General features: G+C 37.8%; 1 protein-coding gene across 7 annotated transcripts in view; it reads left to right on the forward strand.

Annotated features, from left to right (window-relative positions):
- Nucleotides 1-20,711, forward strand: part of triob (trio Rho guanine nucleotide exchange factor b) — a 174,738-nt gene that overhangs the window by 141,529 nt on the left and 12,498 nt on the right. For 6 of the 7 annotated variants that reach the window (XR_007925466.1, XM_051865400.1, XM_051865397.1 and 3 more), the window contains 15 exons: nucleotides 5,691-5,974; nucleotides 7,828-7,998; nucleotides 9,483-9,578; nucleotides 9,669-9,817; nucleotides 11,229-11,295; nucleotides 11,590-11,693; nucleotides 11,790-11,859; nucleotides 14,325-14,414; nucleotides 14,514-14,606; nucleotides 14,751-14,801; nucleotides 14,990-15,067; nucleotides 16,076-16,267; nucleotides 16,382-16,562; nucleotides 16,979-17,625; nucleotides 18,954-19,201. Coding sequence is in view for 6 of the 7 variants with exons in the window: in XM_051865400.1 (XP_051721360.1) it covers nucleotides 5,691-5,974; nucleotides 7,828-7,998; nucleotides 9,483-9,578; nucleotides 9,669-9,817; nucleotides 11,229-11,295; nucleotides 11,590-11,693; nucleotides 11,790-11,859; nucleotides 14,325-14,414; nucleotides 14,514-14,606; nucleotides 14,751-14,801; nucleotides 14,990-15,067; nucleotides 16,076-16,267; nucleotides 16,382-16,562; nucleotides 16,979-17,625; nucleotides 18,954-19,201 (2,521 nt within the window). In the remaining variant the exon portion in view is untranslated. Of the gene's footprint in view, nucleotides 1-5,690; nucleotides 5,975-7,827; nucleotides 7,999-9,482; nucleotides 9,579-9,668; nucleotides 9,818-11,228; nucleotides 11,296-11,589; nucleotides 11,694-11,789; nucleotides 11,860-14,324; nucleotides 14,415-14,513; nucleotides 14,607-14,750; nucleotides 14,802-14,989; nucleotides 15,068-16,075; nucleotides 16,268-16,381; nucleotides 16,563-16,978; nucleotides 17,626-18,953; nucleotides 19,202-20,711 lie in introns of those variants that run through there. The other variant, XM_051865402.1, reaches the window with a different exon arrangement.

Below are 20,711 nucleotides of genomic sequence, written 5' to 3' on the forward strand. Positions count from 1 at the left end.
GCAAAGGAAGCAGTTTGACTGGCCACAGACCAGCTACTGTTAAGCAGCCAAAGACGCTTAAACAGGGAGATCTTTGTAGCCACCCGCTCCGGTGAAGCCTGTAAGAGAGGCAGCCATTTGTGTAGGTGATATAGAGGTAGTTGTTGACTTTCATGCTGTAACCTGATATTGGCCAAGCCTGTCAGTCGCACTGTATGCTTTAAAACTGTCATTTTCCACTGGGAATTATTATTATTGTGTTCCCAATGAAAAATGCTGAAAATGTTGAAACAGGTCAAAACTTGACTGATGTTTTGCTGAATGCCATCATCCACATGGCATTTTCAGCAATCTACATAAAAGACTAGCTGTAACATCATTATTTTCAATTTTTTTTTTTTTTTTAGATTTTAAAAATGTAATTGGGCGAATCCCATAAAACCTATCAAGAATCATATAATATCTTTACCCAAGATCAGGTGAAAAATTTTAATATGCACAATATATGAAAAGGAGTAAATAAGCTAAAACAGTCTCATTTTGAGAAGGCTTGTAACTGACTCTTTCAGAATCACATCTTTCATATTAAAGGTTTGCAGGTTACACCTCTTTCCTCTTTGAGTCTTCTCATCCGGTTTTCCCTTCCTCCCTCTCTCTCATTCTAAGCATAACTTAGTCACAGCTGTGCATGGAACACCAAACCTCCTTCTTTCTCCATCCCCCTTCCTCTCTCCCTCTCTCTCTCCCTCCCTTTCTTTCATAGTCCATCACTCTCTTCTCAGCATTATGTGGTAAAATGCTTTTAGTTTAGAGGAGTTAGTGTAGTTTGCCTCCTCCGTCCGGATCACCTCTTGGTATGGCACATGGAATACACTCATTTTTATCAGTCAGATCACTCTGTCATATGGGTTCAGCTTCAGGACGCTCAGAGAACTGCAAGTATTGGCTGCTGGATTTGGGTACGTGCCTCACAGGACAACAACACTCTCAGAACTGAATGCAGTCGTCGTAACTCAGCTTAATATAATGCAGTTTGTTTATGAAAGAGGTTTCAAGTGTAAGGTTGAAGGAGTTAAGTGTAGGATATGTTGATATGCAGGTTTATTTTAAGGATCACAATAGGTGCTTGTAAGAAACAACATAAAGAAATAGTAATTTTTATTATCGTCTGATTTTATTAAATCCAAATTAGATTTAAATTTAATTTATTGATCACTAATGTACAGTACTCAGCATCTGATAATGATAAAGCTTGATTGTTGATTTATTTAGCTGAACTTTCTCTGTTGTTCCTGTGCCTGTTTGGTGTTTAAGTCTGCTAGTTTTATAGATGTTCCTGTGTCTATAGAATGTTCTTCATAATAATTCAGTAACCACAATGTCAGTTCAGTGAAAATTTTCTACACAGACTTGATTTTGAGTGACCAATCCACATTTAAAAGTTGCACAGTAAAACTGTCCGCTTTTATATTTGCAGATCCAAATTAAATAGATCAGTGACATAACAAAAAGTATTTTTTTTTTTTTTTTTTTGTCCAGATCAATTATTTTATTCAGATATGCATTAAAATGCAATACAATAAATTGAAGAAAAAAAACTCTTCTATGATGTTTTGAATTTTTGAATTAAAATTAATTTTGACATTTTTTGGAAGCATAAATTCAAAAATATACAACTGTCCAGAAGAAAAAAAACATTATTATTAAAAGAATTAAATTCTTAAAAAGAAAAAATGATTGAGCAGTTTATCATTTTTATTTTTACAAAATTATTATTTGATATATATATATATATAAATTAACCCTTAAACGCATACCTCGGGTCTTTATCGACCCGGGACATCATTCACTCATTCACTACCCTCTCTCTTATTCATTTTTAAAGCTACCTTCTTACACCATGTCTACCATAAGCAACAGTTGTCGCACCACACCGCAACAGCTTGAGGCTGTCTTCTTCTTTTATTATATTATAAAAGAATGCATGTTTTCAATTTTTTTCGCTAGCGACCTGAGGTATGTAATAGTGTAAGTATATATTTTTTTCTGCACAACAATAATTGAATCTATACATTGACTCAAAAAGTGCACTTCAACTTTATTCCTGAAGGTGGCAATGTCTGATACACAATGATGACATGATGTTTCACTCATAATTACTGCAGGCATAAAACAAAAGAATACATGTATCATCAGCAAAACTTGAAATGGATCAGAGATTTACTGCAGATTAAATACTGTATCAGATATCAGAATCAGATACTATTGTCACTGTCACTTGATGGTGGATCTGGTGAAGAAGCTGTCAGCAATCAAGATATTGATTTTGAAGATGTTGAAAACGATAGTTTTGAGAATATGGTTGAGATCTATGAGCCGGAAGCTGAATGTACTGGGGAAATGAGATGAGGACAGTGATGGTGGTAAAAAAGCAGATATATGTCTGCGTCGCTAAAGACCCAAATATGTAATAATGATTGTCAAAACTTTCATGCATTTAAGGGTAAATTAAAGGGTAAATGCTCAAATTTATTCAGTGGGTTATTTCTTTTTTTATTTAATGATTGGACGACATTAAATATTTTTCAAAATTGAACTTGAAAATAGAAAAATAGCAAAAAACAAAAATAGTATAGACATTTTTTTGAAAACCAGATGAAACGAACATGGTTTCAACCACGATTTTAAACTATAAAAGATTTTTTTCTTTTTTTATCGTGGACACTGTCATTTGTCATTGCCCCAAAGAGCACAGGAATATAAATTCATGATGGTGTTTATATTTGTCTTTTGTTCATAAGCTGTATTGATTTAGTTGCTATGTTGGTGTTTACATGCTCAGGGTCAGGGCGCTACTTGAATACAGTCTGGAAAGTCGAAGATTGTCAGGCATATATGCAGCAAAACATTGTGAAACCTGTGTATGTGTTTGTGAGTCTTTATTATTTATTCAGACATAAGAGGCTCTCAGAGAAACTAATTCTAAATATTACCCATCAGTCCTTGAAGTGAGAGGCTCAAAGTATGAGAAAGCATCAATCTGTCACACCTCAAGCATGTGATATAACACTCCTTCCTAATTAATGAACGTTACCTCAGTTGGGACGTAAAGTTTCTTTAAAAATAGTTCTTCAAGAATTTTTCTTTTAGGTTTCAGTGTTCAGTGTTTATATATGATTTATATATGGTATAATGTACAAATCACTGTAAGGTTCCTATGAGGAGACAGTTGGACAAATACACAGTGTCCTCTACATGGCTCTTTTCTGTGGCACTGAAGGCTCGGTTTGTTCAGGTGTGAATTTAACGACAGTGCAGGAGGAATGAATTTATAACAGAACAGGAAACATACACCACATTCACCACTGATATATCTAGAAACAGCACCCAAAAATCATATTCAATTATCATGCTGTTATGTACTGTACAAGTAAAGTCAAAAGTTTTTCCAGACAGAAGAATTTGTCAGAAAATTTCTATTGTGGATATTGTAAAAACCAACATGTCTGGGTTAAACTGACAAGGTTTATATCCTGCTATGAAGGTTATAAATGAAGACGGTAACAAACACACACTCGCTAAATTGTGTGTTTTGTGTCAGTGTAGCTAAACACAAAATTGCTGTTAACAACCAGTTCAAAGTTAATTTTGTTTAATTCTGAGTGACAGACCACACCGGTCTGTTACTCAGATAGTATCTGTTTTAGATAAACCCACCCAAAAACCGGTGAAAAAAACAAAACAAATTATGATGTTTGCTTTACATGTCAGTCAGACGGTTCTTGTCTAATTGGACAGTTCTTGGCCAGAATAAGCCACAATAAGAGTTTATTCAAATTCGTTGTGAATCAGTTCAAATGAGTCAGTGCAATCAGTTAGTTCACAATGATTCATTTGCAGACATCAATAGTAATATGATTTCAGTGAAGAAATATTCATTACTGAAATAGAAGTGTTCATCACTCAGAATTGAAAGATTTTGGACTTTGTTTACCAGGTGTGGCTGTGTGTGTGTGTGTGTGTATAAATACACAGAGGGTGAACCATTACAGAGGGGTCAGACTAGGTTCAGCTACTTGAATATACTGTCCACACTGAGAGGACAAACTGCTGAGACTGACAGCTGAGAATTCATATATACAACATATGAAAGAGTCAAGTTAAGTCATCTTTATTTATATAGCACTTTATACAATACAGAGTTTCAAAGCAGCTTAACAGCAATAAACAAGAAAATAATCAATGATGCAACTTTCATAAAATATAAGACAAACTCAAAATTCTACTGTAAAGCAGCTCTACAAAGACAATAGTCTCATTATTCAGCTCAAGTCAGTTCGGTGTTGATTCAGTTCAGTTCAATAACTGTGTAAAGTTCATCAGTTATGAAATGAGTTCAATTCAGCTATAAGCAGCTCTACAGAAGAAAATAGTGTTGTTATTCAGCCCAAGTCAGTTGGAAGTTATAAACTGTACATGTATTTTTATAATGACAATCAATAAAGATTTATTTATTAGCTCATGAATTTTCCACTCCTCCCCTGAAGATTGTTCATCAGAGGCCTTGAAGGCATTTTTTCTGCACATCAATAGACTTAAAAAGAATATCTTATGCAAGCTTTATGTAAGGACGTACTCTCTATGGAGCAGAGAAAGGTCCTTTAAGAGGGTTTTGCAGTTTCAGTTTTGAAGAGGGCTGAAAACAGAAACCTCTCTGAAGTGAAAAGTAGAGCTATGATTTGCATCACTTTGTGGTGAGAAAAAAAGAAACGCTCATACTCACAATAAACCCCAGAATAATTAGCAACTGATAGTCAGATTTGACTTTTAACATATACTTGGTATCATTTTAGTTTATTATGTAGTTATTATATAGTTGTAATACAGTAAACTATGGTACAGTGTCATTGCAGTAATTCTATTTTGAGAAATTACTATGTACAGTGGCCCCAAAAATATTTAGACGCTTGAAACCACATATAAAAGTATTTGAATGTCTTTGTGTTATATAACAAAATATAGAACTAAATGGCATTTATTTAAAATAAACAATAAATACAGCACAAAAGAAAGTTGTTAGGTTTTAAATTCTAAAAGAATTTATCATATATTGATACAAAATTTGGAAACAACTTTCTTGTTGTTTATGTATGTATGTATGTATGTATTTATTTAGCTGACTTTTACTAAAAATATCCTTGTTAATTCTAGTAGTTAATTCGGAGAAATTGGCGTTATTTGTTTGGTGATGCCACTTGATTTAATAGTAATAACAAATCAATATATATTTTTTTCATCCAACGCTATGTCTTTTAGACATTTTATTTGTGACCAAACTCACAATTAAAATATAAGTGTCCAAAAGTATCTAAATATTTTTTGGCCCTTCATACATGTGATACATGCATGTATCATGTTTATTTACATGCAGATTATTTTGTCAATTATGCAAAACAATTTAGCATCATACTTGCATGTGTTATTAACACTTAATAATGTTATACCACACTGTTGTTGAATTCTTGATTGTGATTGATTAACAGATTATTGATTAGTTGTTGATTATTTTATGACTGCACAGCTATGAACTCATGTTAGTTGTGTAGAGTTGTGATAAAAGTTTTTTCAGCAGTTCTGTAAAACAAAAACACTGACTGGGCCCAGGAAGACATATAAACACCATGTCTCTCTTTCTCTCTCTTTTTTTGAAGACACGCTCTCAGTCTCCAGTAATGAAGGAGGACTTTCGGGCAGTGCCACGCTGCAGCCGGGTCATTTGCAGAGCTCTCCTGGACCCAAACGGCCCGGAAACACTCTGCGCAAGTGGCTGACCAGTCCCGTCAGACGGCTCAGCAGTGGCAAAGCAGATGGCCACGTAAAGAAACTCGCACACAAGCACAAGAAGAGTCGAGATGTTCGCAAGAACGCAGACACCGGCTCACAGAAAGACTCAGATGACAGTGCTGCCACACCACAAGATGAGACCATAGAGGAGGTTGGTGACCAGAAAATCAATACAATAACACTCACAAACCCATTACTTTTGTCAGGTTTATTAGCTTGATGAGTGCAATCAATAAAAAAAAAAAAAAAAAAAAAAAAAATCAGCATTGAATTGTCTATCAATTCATGTATTATATAATTGTATGTATGCATTAATGTGTATCATTAGAAAGTTTGGGGTCAGTAGGATTGTTTATTTTTTATTATTTAAGACAATACTTTTATTCAGCAAGGATGAATAAATTAATCAAAAGTACAGTACATTTTACATTGTTACAAAAATATTTTGATTAAATGGATGTCCTTTTGATCTTTCTGTTCAACACAGAATCATGAAAAAGTATCATGATTTCCACAAAAATATTAAGCAGCACAAAAGTTTTCAATTGTGATAATAAGAAATGTTAATCGAGTACCAAATCAGCATATTTAAATGATTTTTGATGGGTTAAAGGGTTAGTTCACCCAAAAATGAAAATAATGTAATTTATTACTCACCCTCATGCCGTTCCACACCCCTAAGACCTTCGTTTATCTTCAGAATGCAAATTAAGATATTTTTGTTGAAATCTGATGCCTCAGTGAGGCCTGCATAGCCAGCAATGACATTTCCTCTCTCAAGATCCATTAATGTACTAAAAACATATTTAAATCAGTTCATGTGAGTACAGTGGTTCAATATTAATATTATAAAGCGATAAGAATATTTTTGGTGCGCCAAAAAAACAAAATAACGACTTATATAGTGATGGCCGATTTCAAAACACTTGCTTCCTGAAGCTTCGGAGCATTATGAATCAGTGGTTCAGAGCGCCAAAGTCACGTGATTTCAGCAGTTTGGCGGTTTGACACGCGATCCGAATCATGATTCGACACGCTGATTTGTAATGCTCCAAAGCTTCCTGAAGCAGTGTTTTGAAATCCGCCATCACTATATAAGTCGTTATTTAGATTTTTTGCCACACCAAAAATATTCTCGTCGCTTTATAATATTTATAGTGAACCACTGTACTCACATGAACTGATTTAAATATGTTTTTAGTACATTAATGGATCTTGAGAGAGGAAATGTCATTGCTGGCTATGCAGGCCTCACTGAGCCATTGGATTTCAACAAAAATATCTTAATTTGCGTTCCGAAGATGAATGAAGGTCTTACGGGTGTGGAACGGCATGAGGGTGAGTAATTAATGACAGAATTTTCATTTTTGGGTGAACTAACCTTTTAAGTGACACTGAAGACTGGAGTAATGTTGCAGAAAATGTATCTTCATCACATTTTAAATACAATAAAATAGAAAACAGTTATTTTAAATTGTAATGATATTCCACAATATTAGTTTTCACTGTATTTTTGATCAAATAAATGCAGGCTTGATGAGCATAAGAGACTTTCAAAAACATTAAACAATCTTACAGACTCCACACTTTTGAATAGTATATCCAATTATATATCTATACAGTTATTTACTGCTACTATTGCAACAGTGAAAATAGTTAAAACAGCTTGCAGACAAGTAAATGTCTATGGTAGTTTGTTAGTTGCTATTCCTATACGGGTAAATACATTTGAAATGCCAATGAAGGAAGAAGTAAATGTAGAATTCTGTCTGTTTTTAGTGTTGCGCTATATGATTTGTAACTGTCTAAGTGTTATTTATGTTTTGTGGTTTCCAGTGTAGAGCAGTTATAAATACAGTGCATGAAAGATTACGGAAGCGCTGGAGATATTTTGGTATAAAACTGTGCCACAGCTGTCGAGCTGTTTCATAGCTTTACAATGTTAAGTCTCTCTTTCTTTCCTTTCTTTCTGTTTCTCTTTTTCTCTTTCTTCTGTCCTCACAGAGGATGAGAAATGAGGGATTGAGCAGTGGCACTCTGTCTAAGTCTTCCTCCTCAGGGATGCAGAGCTGTGGTGAGGAGGAGGGAGAGGAAGGCCCAGACTCTGTTCCCCTGCCGCCCCCTATGGCCATCCAACAGCACAGCCTTCTGCATCAGGACTCCCAGGAGGACAAGGTAACTGCCAAAGCCTCACCAAATCAAAATGGATGGTTTTTGATATCTATTTTGATTTGAGATTATATTACTTTTTCAAACCTGCTATTTTGGACTGTGTTCTATGATTATGTAAATAGTTTTTTTATAAAGTCAACATGAGATCACATTTGGCTCTGTTACGTACGTAACTTAAAACACATTCTTAGTCTTACTGTACAAGATTCACAACTTGCTCCACTGCACCAGTTTCAATACAACATTGCGTTTTGGTTGATGTTACCTAGGCTGTGCAGACTATGGGTCAGTACTAACAGCTAAATAGGTTACTGTTGTACGTCTTACAAATAGTTAATGCAGTAATTTAGTGTAGATTCATGTAATGGCAAAATAAAGATAGAGTTTAAAAAGAATAATTACCATCGGGATACAGTGAGATGCTCTTGAGGTTGAGGGTTAATTTTCTGTTTCGCATAGAAACGAAAGTAGAATGTGTTGCAAATGCCATTTAATACTGGCTTTAACCTATGGTAATGATAGCTTAGAAGACCAGTAAGGTCTCTGTCAGGCATCTCTAACTGCTGTCTTTTTTCTCTTTGTTTCTTAATGTTCTCCAGCATTATGTTGATTTCTGTTCTGCCTCTGTTTTGTCTCAGTTTCCTTATCTCTCTATGTAGTCTTCTCTCCTCCAGCCTTCTCCTTTTCTTTCCTTCTCTTTTTTCTACTTTTATACCTCATCCTTGCATATTTTCCTTTTTGTTCATTAATTTGTTTGAATACTCCACACGTCCTCAGTTGTGCTTTGCCAGAACATGAGGCACAGACTTAGTAGCATTCTGACTTCTGACTGTTATAGCCTGTGAAAGCCTTTCTGTCCGTCACCTTTCATGTGCTTCTTATTGGAGTATTCAGGAGTGTGTACGATCACATGCGGTGGGCCATGTGTGCACTTACTCTTTACCCAAAACAACCCAAATCTTCCAAACCAAAGTTCCTACTTCCGTTCCCCCCACATTAGCCCCTACCACTCTGAAATCAGCCCCTGATTGGCTGGCGAATCCAGAAACCACACTCATTACCATATTTGGACTGGAATGTTTCCACCTTCAGTCAGAACACTACAATGGTGAGCATCACTGCAGATTCACATAATAAATTAATATTGAAATCTAGTCAATTATGTAACTATAACCCAAAAGGGAAGTCACTCCATGGGGAAAAAGACAGGTAGGGCATTTAACATGCAAATTAGACCACTCAGTTTACCACCAATAAATAATCAATTTATGAGTAAGTGGTATATCCCTGTTGAAAACAAAGCAGTGGAAACAAGCCTAAGGTGATAGCCTTGCTGTTTCCAATCCTGGTTTCCAAAATGGTTTGATCATTTTTGTTTGTTTTTTTGTTTTGTTTTGTTTTGTATTGTATTGTTTTGTTCATAACAATTATGATAGTCCTACCTTTGTAAAATTCTAAATATTGTTCTTGTTTTCTTTTTTGTGTAGGCTACCTCCCGTCTGTCTGGACGTCCCAGCAGTTCAGAGACACCGAGTGCAGCTGAACTGGTCAGCGCCATTGAGGAACTCGTCAAGAGCAAAATGGTAGGATATCACAGAGGTGTTTCATCAAGTCCATCTTTTCACATTGAATATTTTTGTATTGTCCACTAAATTTTTTTTTCTCTCTCTCAGAGTCTCGAAGACAGGCCCAGTTCTCTCCCTGTTGAGCAAAGAGATAGCAGTAGTCCTTCCTGCATCCCATCGGATAACTCCTTCCTGTCTTCCTCCTCTCCCATTGATGAGATGGATGAACGCAAGACTGGCTTCCTCAAGAGACGACAGTGTGTCCCTCTCTTATTTTCCTCAAATATTTCCTCTTTATAGTTATTGTTCTTGGTGTAAATGGGCCTTAAGAATGCACCAAAATCGAATCTTGTATGTGGAACCTTGTAAGTGACTGACTTGGAATATGAATCACATCAGGGCTTCATCTCTCAACACAAGTGTTGACACTTGACCTCTGCATGAATAGTTTTGCAGATAGTAGCATAGAGGTTTTTCAAAAAGGCGGGAATGGTACATAAATAAACAGCAAAAAGAGCAAAAGAAGATGAATAAGGGAAACAAGTTAAGGACAGAAAAGAGTCGTACCAACTTCATACATCATAGAAAGTAAAAATAACTGTTCAGACATGAGTGACTCATTTTATGACTCCTTACTGTCTTGGGATGTTCTTGTTGAATTTAAATGAGTTTAATAACTAGTTTAAGAAGGGTACAGGATCATGTAGAATATTGATTATACATTATGATAAATCATGCAAATTGTCTCGTGTTTATTGTGTTTGCTTTAAAAGGTCAGCAGCAAACTGGGTCAAAGCTAAAGTCTGAACTTTGAGCATCACATTATATAACGCTTTAGATTGGGTTGCATTGAGGGTTGCGTTGAGTTCAATGCATTGAGGAACATTAGCTATGTTTCCATCCAAAGTTGCAAATTTAACTTAGAGTATGCGCAAAATTGGAATATCGCATAAAACATTTGTGAATAAAGAACCATTTCCATCCAGTGAGTCTAAGAGAACAAAATCTTCGCCTCCTGATAAACTGGTGCTAAATATCACTGAGAAAAGTAAGTGAAGTCACTGTATATAATAATTACTTGTGCCTTAGAGCGCACAGACAAAATGCAATAAATGCAGTTGGTTTTGGAGGCAGATGCTGTGCAACGAGATCGGTCCACTGGTTGATCCAGTTATGCAGTCCCATCGCAAAGTCACAAGTCTGTTTTGATGCACATTGTGGAATTCATTCGGTAAATGTTTTTCCATCATAGTTTATACGCATATTTTCTTATCGGATAAAAAATGAGCTCAATTGAGCGAATACGTTTTTTATGTGCATTTTACAATTTATACGCTTCTTGGCATTTCCGTCCAGTGTTTTGTAAGTGATATCCCAAAATGCGCAAAAAAATAGGTGGATGGAAACATAGCTTTGAGTTGTGTGAAAGGATGCATAGGCAGCATTGATTCCAGTAGAGTAATATAGAGTACTATAATAAGCATCAAAAATGCACAGCACACTCAAATATAGCGTACATTTTAATACGATTTCTATATTAGAAATATTTTTACAGATAAAAAATAAAATATGTTTCTTTTCACTCAACCTGCCATCTTGGATTGTTTTTTGGTTTGAATGTAAATGTCCTATGTTTCTTTTTCTATTTTTTTTTTTTTTGTTTTTCAGTTATGTACTGCTGGAACTGGTTGAGACAGAGAGAGACTACGTGAGAGACCTTGGTGCGGTCGTGGAGGTGGGATTATATTCAGTTCTTTTAACAAATGTTGCAGTGAGATCACTATGGTGACAACATGTAACCAAACACATTAATTCAAGTAAACATAATTGGCAGCTTCTGTCAGGGTTAAGCTCTGTTTGTTCAGTAGTCTATATCTATTGATCACGTGATCTGTTTGACTGTTAAGAGTGTCTCTCTGAAAGGAAATGAGAGTGGTTGCTGCTTATTCAGAAGGATGGCTCAGTGAGATCACATGTTTTATGTCACTGTCTACATGGTAACTGTACTCATGTGTTCCGGCACCTGCAGGGCTACATTAGCAGGATGAAGGAGGAGGGTGTACCCGACGACATGAAGGGCAAAGATAAGATTGTCTTTGGGAACATTCACCAGATTTATGACTGGCATAAAGAGTATGTGAAAATGATGCACTTCTCTTCCATCCTCTCAAATACTGTATTACTTTAATGTTAATGTTAAACATTAATGTAAACCTCTGGTCTTTGTAGCTTCTTTCTTGGTGAACTGGAGAAGTGCTTGGAGGACCCTGATAGGCTCGCACCCCTGTTTATCAGACAGGTATAATATTATTCATTGTGGGGTTTCACTCTTTCTATGAAAAATACCATAAAGATACATGGTGCACCTGTGTTAAATTCAAAGGTGGCGTGTGTATTTTCTGTACCACTAGTGCCACTAAACAAAATTGTTGTTTTCAAACAGATTTCTCAGATTTTCTCAAACACTTTTTCAAACAAAAGTCCCGCCCCGAACTTACATAACTGGTTGAGCCATACTGTTGCTGTTTCATTCTGAGGTGTGTTTCCCAAAAGCTTTGTTAGCCAACTGTAGTGATTTTGGACCAGCCTCTCATGAGGGCACCACATATTTAGTTATTTATTGTCTTAAATATTAATATTAGTGTTATTTCATATTAATATTAATATTTAGTTTAAATATTAACTATTGAATGGATAAAGTGCAGAAAGATTGATAAATGCAAGTGAATGAGTTGGATGTTACTATGGCAGTTTTAAGTTAATTTTATGGAAAGATAAACTGTCGTTTCTCTAGAAGAAATAAGGTAAACCTTATTCTGTATTCAACAAATAAACCGAGAGATTATTTGTTATTAACTGATATCAGCTATGCAAAATCTAATGCAAATTAGATAATCATATACTGACAATATACACTAATAGGTTGTTTGCAATCACGTGGTTCCCTTTCATGGGAACTGTCGACGCTGCGTCGATACGCTTTGGGAACGCCTCTGCGTGATTGCGTCGTGAAGCACTCGTGAATCTAACCAATAACATGACGAGACGTCAGAAGCGGGTGACGTCACGGACAAGGAAACTATAAAGCATACCCAGAATAAAGAACGCTAGCTTCTGTTGTCTTCAGCAAGCGCTCTGTGTTATCGTGTGTCTTATTTGGTGTTGTCTGTCTTATTACATATAAACAAGTCACAATCTCTTCATCTGAGGACAAGAGTATCTCACACCACTCCATATATATATATTTAAGACACGTATTATGGCAGAAGAACATCAGTTGAATGGGAGTTGAGCATGCCCAGGCAGCTCTCGAGGGAGCTGTCTGTGTGCACTGTGAAAAACTCACTCTCAGGACACTGAGATCACGCCGGGCACTCCTTTGATAAAGAGAAAGAGGGTGCCGTGGCCAGTGTTCCCCGCGGATCGGGTCCCGCTTTCTGCTGAGGCAGAGCAGCGGCTCCATTCGTGGGGTTCACAAATGGATCTGACAGAGGGGTTAGAGAGAGGCGCCGCCCTTTCTCTGCCCTTACCTGCCAGGTTCAGTGCCGTTTCCCAGGCAGAAGCAAGCTCTGCGGTTTCTTCCCCCTGGGTTGAGGCACCGGTACTTCACATGTCCAGCTCTGAGGAGGTAGATATTGTGATATCGATCTGAGGACTCGCCACCTCACACACATATCGTGTTTCAAAATCACACGTTTATTATTCCGTCTAATATTGGTAGCCCCGTTCTGGCCAACCCGAATTTGGTTTTCAGACCTAGTGTCTCTTTTGGACGGCTCTCCGATGGAAATTCCTCTCAGGCAGGACCTTCTGTCTCAAGCGGGCGGCATGGTACTTCATCCTCGCCCAGAACTATGGAGACTGTGGGCCTGGCCTCTGAGGGGGCCAGGCTCATAGATTCTGGTCTCCCAACTGAGGTTGTGGAGACCATACTCCACTCCAGAGTTCCCTCCACGAGGAAGCCTTATGCCTATAAATGGAAACTATTCTCTACTTGGTGTAGACAACGTCATGTGGACCCTGTCCATTCTTCTATCAGCTTAGTGCTGCAATTTCTCCAAGACATGTTCTCGGATGGTCTATCCCCTTCGACTCTGAAGGTTTATGTTGCGGCCATATCGGCCTATCTTGCTCCTCTGGGGGATTTCTTGGTGGGTCGAGACCCCCTTGTTATACGCTTCCTTCGTGGTACTCTGAGGCTGAGGCCTGTTGTTCGTACAAGAACTCCGGCCTTGGACTTGGCCGTGGTACTGGAAGGGTTAGCTGAGGCTCCCTTTGAACCACTGGAAGAGGTTTCTGAGAAGTTCCAGTACATTCTATATCTTTCATTCCATAAAAAAAAAATTATAGATATATATATATATATATATATATATATATATATATATATATATATACATTTCAATCGATATATTTTAACTATCTACAATCATCACCATTATGATAAGTGCGTATATGCATAAATACGACATGAAGGTAAAGTGTCCAACAATTACATACTGCATAGCATGATTTATAAAATGAACAGCTTTCTTTTGTTCATGAAAATTAACTATAATAATCTGATTGTCACATTCTAAGTTGGTTTTAGTTAGTCTGTTCTTAGTTTGTATGTTCTTATTTCCTGTGTTTATTTCCGGTTTCCTTTGTTTGGTTTCTATTGCTAGTTTGTTTCTATAGTTACTAATAGTTCATTTTTCTTTGTTATTTAGTATGATGATTAAGTTCTGACCTTTTGTGTCTGAAATTGTGTTTTGGCGACAGGAACGAAGACTGCACATGTACATTGTGTACTGCCAAAACAAGCCTAAATCAGAGCATATTGTTTCAGAGTACATCGACACATATTTTGAGGTAAGTCACTGTCTATGTCCTGCCTGACATTTAAATATGAGTCATGAAAAGTGAGACAGACTCATAACCACACTCATCGTTTCTTTGTATTTTCATCAGGATTTAAAGCAGAGGTTGGGCCACAGGCTACAGATCACAGATCTACTGATTAAACCAGTGCAGCGGATCATGAAATACCAGCTTCTGCTGAAGGTCAGGCTGGGAATTTGCAGAAAGCAATGTAGCCATTCCTTCCAGTATTACTGACCCATAGCCTCGTGCTTATGTAAAGAATGTATCTGTAGCTTATGTATCTTGTTTTATTCTAACATCATTGTTCTGATTCCATAATTTAAGGATTTCCTCAAGTTCTCCAAAAAGGCTGGTTTGGACACTGTAGAATTAGAGGTAAGTGTATTTGTTAAGACATAGGTTAGTAATTAACTTTGACAAACCACCTAGCGACACCCTAGCAACCACCTTAGTAATATACTGTAGTGGCAAATTTTACACAGGCAAGCACCAGTCATGTTTTCTTCAGGAAAATGAAAAATGTAGTTGTTAACATTGCTGTAATTACATTCGCTCTCTCACAGAAAGCAGTGGAGGTGATGTGTGTTGTTCCTAAACGCTGCAATGACATGATGAATGTTGGACGCCTCCAAGGATTTGATGTAAGATGCATTTCCTTTTTTACAAATGTTTGTGAGGGTGTAGGTGGGAAGTTAAAAAAGCACAGCCATTAACAGTTGTATATACATAAATTAGCAGGAATTCCTTTAAGTCCGATTCAGCTAAAAGGCAACCAATCAAACCAAGTATGATGGTGAATTTTCATTATTCAGTGAAAAGAGTTTAGATGCCTGACAAAATTCACATTCTGAGAAACTAAAACACTGACCTTACCTCCAAATAAAAAACATGGGACCATCACACAATATTTCGAGCTTGACAGCATAGAGAGTCTTGTTGTGAATGAATGTTTATTATTCTAAAAATTTTTACTTAAAGCATGGTCACATTTCATAGAAAATTTGCGGGTACATTTTTTTACACCGTTGTTGCCTTGTAGAGTTGTCAAAAGTACTGACTTACAGTAGGTACCTATCGGTACTGAAATTTTAAAAATGTGACGCTTTGACCGCTGTTGAGCGGATTCGTAAACACCTCTGATTGGCCATTGTGTTGACGCGCCCACCGGATATGTCTGTGATTGGCTACAATAATCAACGCATAGCAGCGTTTGAAAGCACACAGAAGTGTTTGAATTTGAAAGCGGGAGTGTTTGAAAGCAGGCGTCTATCAGTGGACTGTTCCGCGATAGACACCTGCTTTCAAACGCTCCTGTGTGTATCTGTGTAAGCGCTTGGTGAAGAGCTTCATTGATTATTATTTATAACGTTTTTACAGCGTTGATCATTGAAGCCAATCACAGACATATCCGATGAGCCATGAACACAATGGCCAATCATATGTGTTTACGAATCTGCTCAAAGGCGTTCAAAGCATCACATTTTTAAAATAGGTACTAGGTACTGAAGTCTGTTCTTTTGACAACTCTATTGCCGTGTGTAGAGATTTATAAAGCACTGCTCACACAATAGTAATTTTCAAACCAAGCAGTTTTCTGTTTGTCAACGCTGCAAAGGATTAAGCGTTGTTTATTTTATGATTGTGTTCAGGGTAAAATTGTAGCCCAGGGCCGACTGCTTCTCCAGGACACCTTTATGGTCTCAGACCAGGACGGTGGTCTCCTTTCTCGCATGAAGGAGAGGCGCATCTTCCTCTTTGAGCAGATAGTTATCTTCAGTGAACCTCTGGATAAAAAGAAGGGCTTCTCTATGCCAGGTTATCTTTTTAAGAACAGCATAAAGGTGAGTAGACAGAACCACTGCTGTAGAAAACACAGACTGTGCTCAAGACACAGCATAGCAACTAAAAGCACATTAATTTCATTCTTCTTGTATCTCTCTCTCGCTGCTCTGCAGGTCAGTTGGTTGGGTCTAGAGGAGAGTCCTGACAATGACCCTTGTAAGTTTATTTTGACCTCAAGGTCATCGACTGGCAGTACAGAGCACTATGTCCTCCATTCCTCCAACCGAATGGTTTGCCAGGCCTGGATCCAGCAGATCAGCAGCATCCTAGAAAATCAGAGAAACTTCCTCAATGGTAAAGCAATTTTAGAGTTTCCAACAAAGTTACAAAATATGAGGTTATTGGTTAAATATCTGTTAACCAAAAGGTTGTTGGTGTTAAGCCCCACCAGTGAAAAACGCAGAGCGCTCAGTGCTTGAGCGTGAAAAAGACGCTCAGCGCCTCATTACGCTCCTGCCGTTTAAAAAACATGGCACTTCAATTGAAAACAATTGAAAAAGTACGCTAGCCACTGGAAAAAACACTTTAGACACACGGCCTTAAGACAATTTAGTCATTAAGACAATCTAGCGACTAGGTAGTTTTGAAAATACGTTGTTTGAAGACTCTTAATGTTCATAGCTCTTTTACTTTACAACACTAGATACACCTTTGTCATTGATGATTGAGTTATAGTATTTAACATAACTTGTCTCTTGTTGTCCACTCAGCACTGACTTCACCCATTGAATACCAACGGAACCATGTTGGGGCAAGCAGTCTTGGAGGACCCAGCAGCAGTGGTCTTCCAGGGGGTAGCAGCAGCTCTTCCATGGGTCCTGGCTGTGGCTCCCGATCCCGAACTTCCCGAATCCCTCAACCTTCCTCTCGTCTCCCTCAGCCTGTGCAGCATCACCACGCCCCCGCCCCAGATGACCGAACTTCAGGTATGTGCCCTCTTCCTCACAAGGACCTTAATGGTGAGGTCCCTAGGATGCGGGTCCTGGAGAGCCCCTTGAAGGAGCTGCACGAGGAAGCTCAATCAGTGACACCCATTCCAAGAACTACAGCCGCACCCCTATCTCTCACCCTAACGAAGCCTCGTCTAAGAGTCCCCTCGCCCGTTCTCTCCCCCTTGAGCCCTCAGAACTTTACACTTTTCACACCAGGCATCCAAGCCCAGAAGGGCTCCCCGTTTTGGGCCTCGATGCCTGCTTCTCCCACTGGCAGGCCTGGCTCTTACACAGAGCAGAGTGACACGTTGAGTCGCAACCAGTGTCAGACTCGCAGGCACTCAGCCCACAGTAAGGAGTTGGACCGCATCAGTACTTGCTCCTCCACCAGTGAGCAGTCCCTGCACTCCACTCACAGCAATGGGGTAAGAGCCAAACTCTAACTCCTGGCTTTAGTGAGGCCTAGTCCTGCTTCACCTCCACCTCCAGCTTCATACTAACCCACTGGAGTGTGCAATTGTGCGTTGTCCTGGAACTAAAAGAGGATTCTCACAGGCTGTTGTGGATATTAACTGGCCTGGTTTGACTGTGCTGAGCAACTAACAACGTACAATGTTAAACAGGATAACTTCTCAAGAGTTTCTCAGAAACTCTGTGCATCTGTTGACTATCTCTGCTATTTCTATCTGCTTTGAACTGGCAGGATTTTTTTCCTTAACTGCCCGTAAAGACCTAATATGCAAGCATTGGGAGCACGTAAACCAGCCAACTAACAATTACTAACACTTTTTTTTTCTTTTTAACCTGCTTACAGCTATTTTGACAGGTTTCAAAAATGCTTTTTGAGACAATTAAAAAAAGCATATCCCCATAAAATTCCCTGCAGACTTATTTCCTCTTGAAACAAGAACTTTGGGTGGGACATATCAAAGGGTTTGTCCTTTTTTAAAAAAAAATAGGCTTTAGTTACATCACAGCCATGAACAGTGATTTACTACTTGCGAGACAGAAGCAGGCCATATTAGGGGAAGGGATGTTTTTATTTTACAGAGCATATCATTGGACAAAAATTGTGGGTACTCCCAAAATGCAGGATGAGTCATTTAAAATATTTCTTTTTGTTTCCTGAAAAAGAAAGATTGTACTGTTAAATGCGTATATCTGTTCAAATATATTTTGTCAACTTTTAGCAGTCCACTGGCATATAGATGGTCACAAAGTTAAAAGACATGGACTAAAAGCCACAAAACTCCAATAATAATTTCATTATGTCTTGAAGGGTGTTAGATTTCCTCTCCTAACCAACAGAAACTTAAGGGGTAATCACACTGACAGTAATTTGCAGCAACAAAGAGGCCAGAAGTTATTCGTTTTTAATGAGAGTTGGCGATTAGAGGCAATATGAGCAATAGAGATCATTGGAGATTCAACAAAGTTCACCATGTTCCAAGTTCCAAGTAGGAGCATAGACATTGTAACCAACAGTACAGCATCTGGGCAGCAAGTTAATTGTTAACTGTCAGTGTGAATGACTCTTTAGTGTCACTTGAAAGAGAATCTTGTAACTAAAATGATTTTGCTTTTTAAATAATCTTTTCCTTAAACTGCTCTCACTTGCTTCATTCTTGCTCTCTTAAATGTCCAGCTCACTAAATGTCTTCAACATACAAACATACAAACATAGTAAATAAAATTTAAATTATGTTAAATTTGTGGTGTTATGCTGACGTTTTGCTTATGTCTTTGCTCTCAGAGTGAAAGCAGCAGCAGCAGCAGTGTGTCGACCATGTTGGTGACCCAGGACTATGTGGCTCTAAAGGAGGATGAGATCAGCGTATTTCAAGGAGAGGTTGTGCAGATATTGGCCTCTAACCAGCAGAACATGTTTCTAGTTTTCCGTGCCGCCACAGAACAAGGCCCAGCAGCTGAGGGCTGGATCCCTGGCTATGTTCTGGGTCACACCTCCACCATCATTCCCGACTACCCAGACGGAACCCTCAAGTAAGGATTGGTTATTAATGATTTATTACAAATAGGCTAATTAGTCAGAGCTAGAATGAAGAAGCACCATATGGTTTGACTTTTTTTAAAAATGGTTTGGTATGCACAATGTCAGCAATGTAATGTTTGCTAGCTTAAAGGTAATTTTCAGAGAGGCTAGCAATAGCGAGCTAGCTTTGAAAGCATAAGACCCCACCCTACCTTCAGAGCATCTCCAAAGCCATGCCTCCTTCAAAACACATACAGTGCAGCAGGAAGCAAACAAAAGCGTCATGAGAGACGGCGTTAAACTACCTCACGTCTCAAAGCACATAACATTACAATAATAATTAACATAAACAACTTAACTCTCTGGAGTCGGGAAACGCGCCGACGCGTTTTGCAGGATTTTTTTCACATTGCAGCAAAACAGACTTAAAATACTCCATCATTTTTTGTCATAGAGACATAAGTAATATATCAATTGAAACTATAGAATATCTTCTTTTATTTGTGTACACTTAGAGTAAAAACAAAATGTTGTGCTTTTTGCAAAATAAAGAAAACTAACATGATGCGTGATCTGTCGTCTCCCTCTGAACGAAGTCCAATCTGATAGTTCTCAGAAAAAGAACTGTAACTTAGTGAATACTAATCACAAAAAAATTAGACTTATGTCTAAAGAAACGCTGGAATGTCAGGTTTTAAATCGTGTAAGTCAAATCGAAAACAAATATTCTCTGTTTATGTAATCTGTATGAAAACAGAGCCATGTCAGACGCCCGTGATTCAGCTCATTATCCGCTAATGCGGCCACGCCCACAGAGCTTACGCTATTCAGACACAAATTCTGAGGCAATACATGTATACATCATCGTAATCGTGTTTATCTGCATGTTATAGCCATGTTTAGCAATCTCTGGAAGCCCCTGTTAGTTCCTGGAATGTCACATGGTATGCCTGTTCTTTAGAGTAATTTGTGGAATAAAGGTGCACAGAGCGCCCTCCGGCTGCAAGTATGAATTGAAAACACAGTATCCAGTGTTCATAGTGATGACAATAAATATTTAATAAATAAATATTACTCCTCTGTATAGAAAATTGACATAAACATATGAGAATCCATCAATATTTCTCCGAAATGTGCATGCTTTTAAGCTAAAAGCCTATATGAAATGCCATAGAGGTAACATGACTGTTCAGACGCTTTGCATCACAGAAATACATTATATTTTAAAGTATATAATAGAATACCATTATTTTAAATTGTAATAATATTTCAAAGGATTGGTGTTTTTTCTGTATGTTTGATATACAGCATGATGAGCTTGAGACATGATCACAGAGGGTTTTTTCACATAGCCTACCTGAATGAAAGAGCTCATTATTATGCAGGTCATTAGCTCATTATGTGGATCTTTTGTCTTCTCAGGTGTGAATCACAGCATTATTCATGAAGATTCACGCCTCCACGCATACTGTGTTTCTTGACAAAAAGTGTCTTAGAACATTTAAATCTCTCTATTGTTTT

The sequence above is a fragment of the Ctenopharyngodon idella genome, chromosome 16 (genome assembly GCF_019924925.1).
Source record: "Ctenopharyngodon idella isolate HZGC_01 chromosome 16, HZGC01, whole genome shotgun sequence".
In the NCBI taxonomy this organism is placed as follows: Eukaryota; Metazoa; Chordata; class Actinopteri; order Cypriniformes; family Xenocyprididae; genus Ctenopharyngodon; species Ctenopharyngodon idella.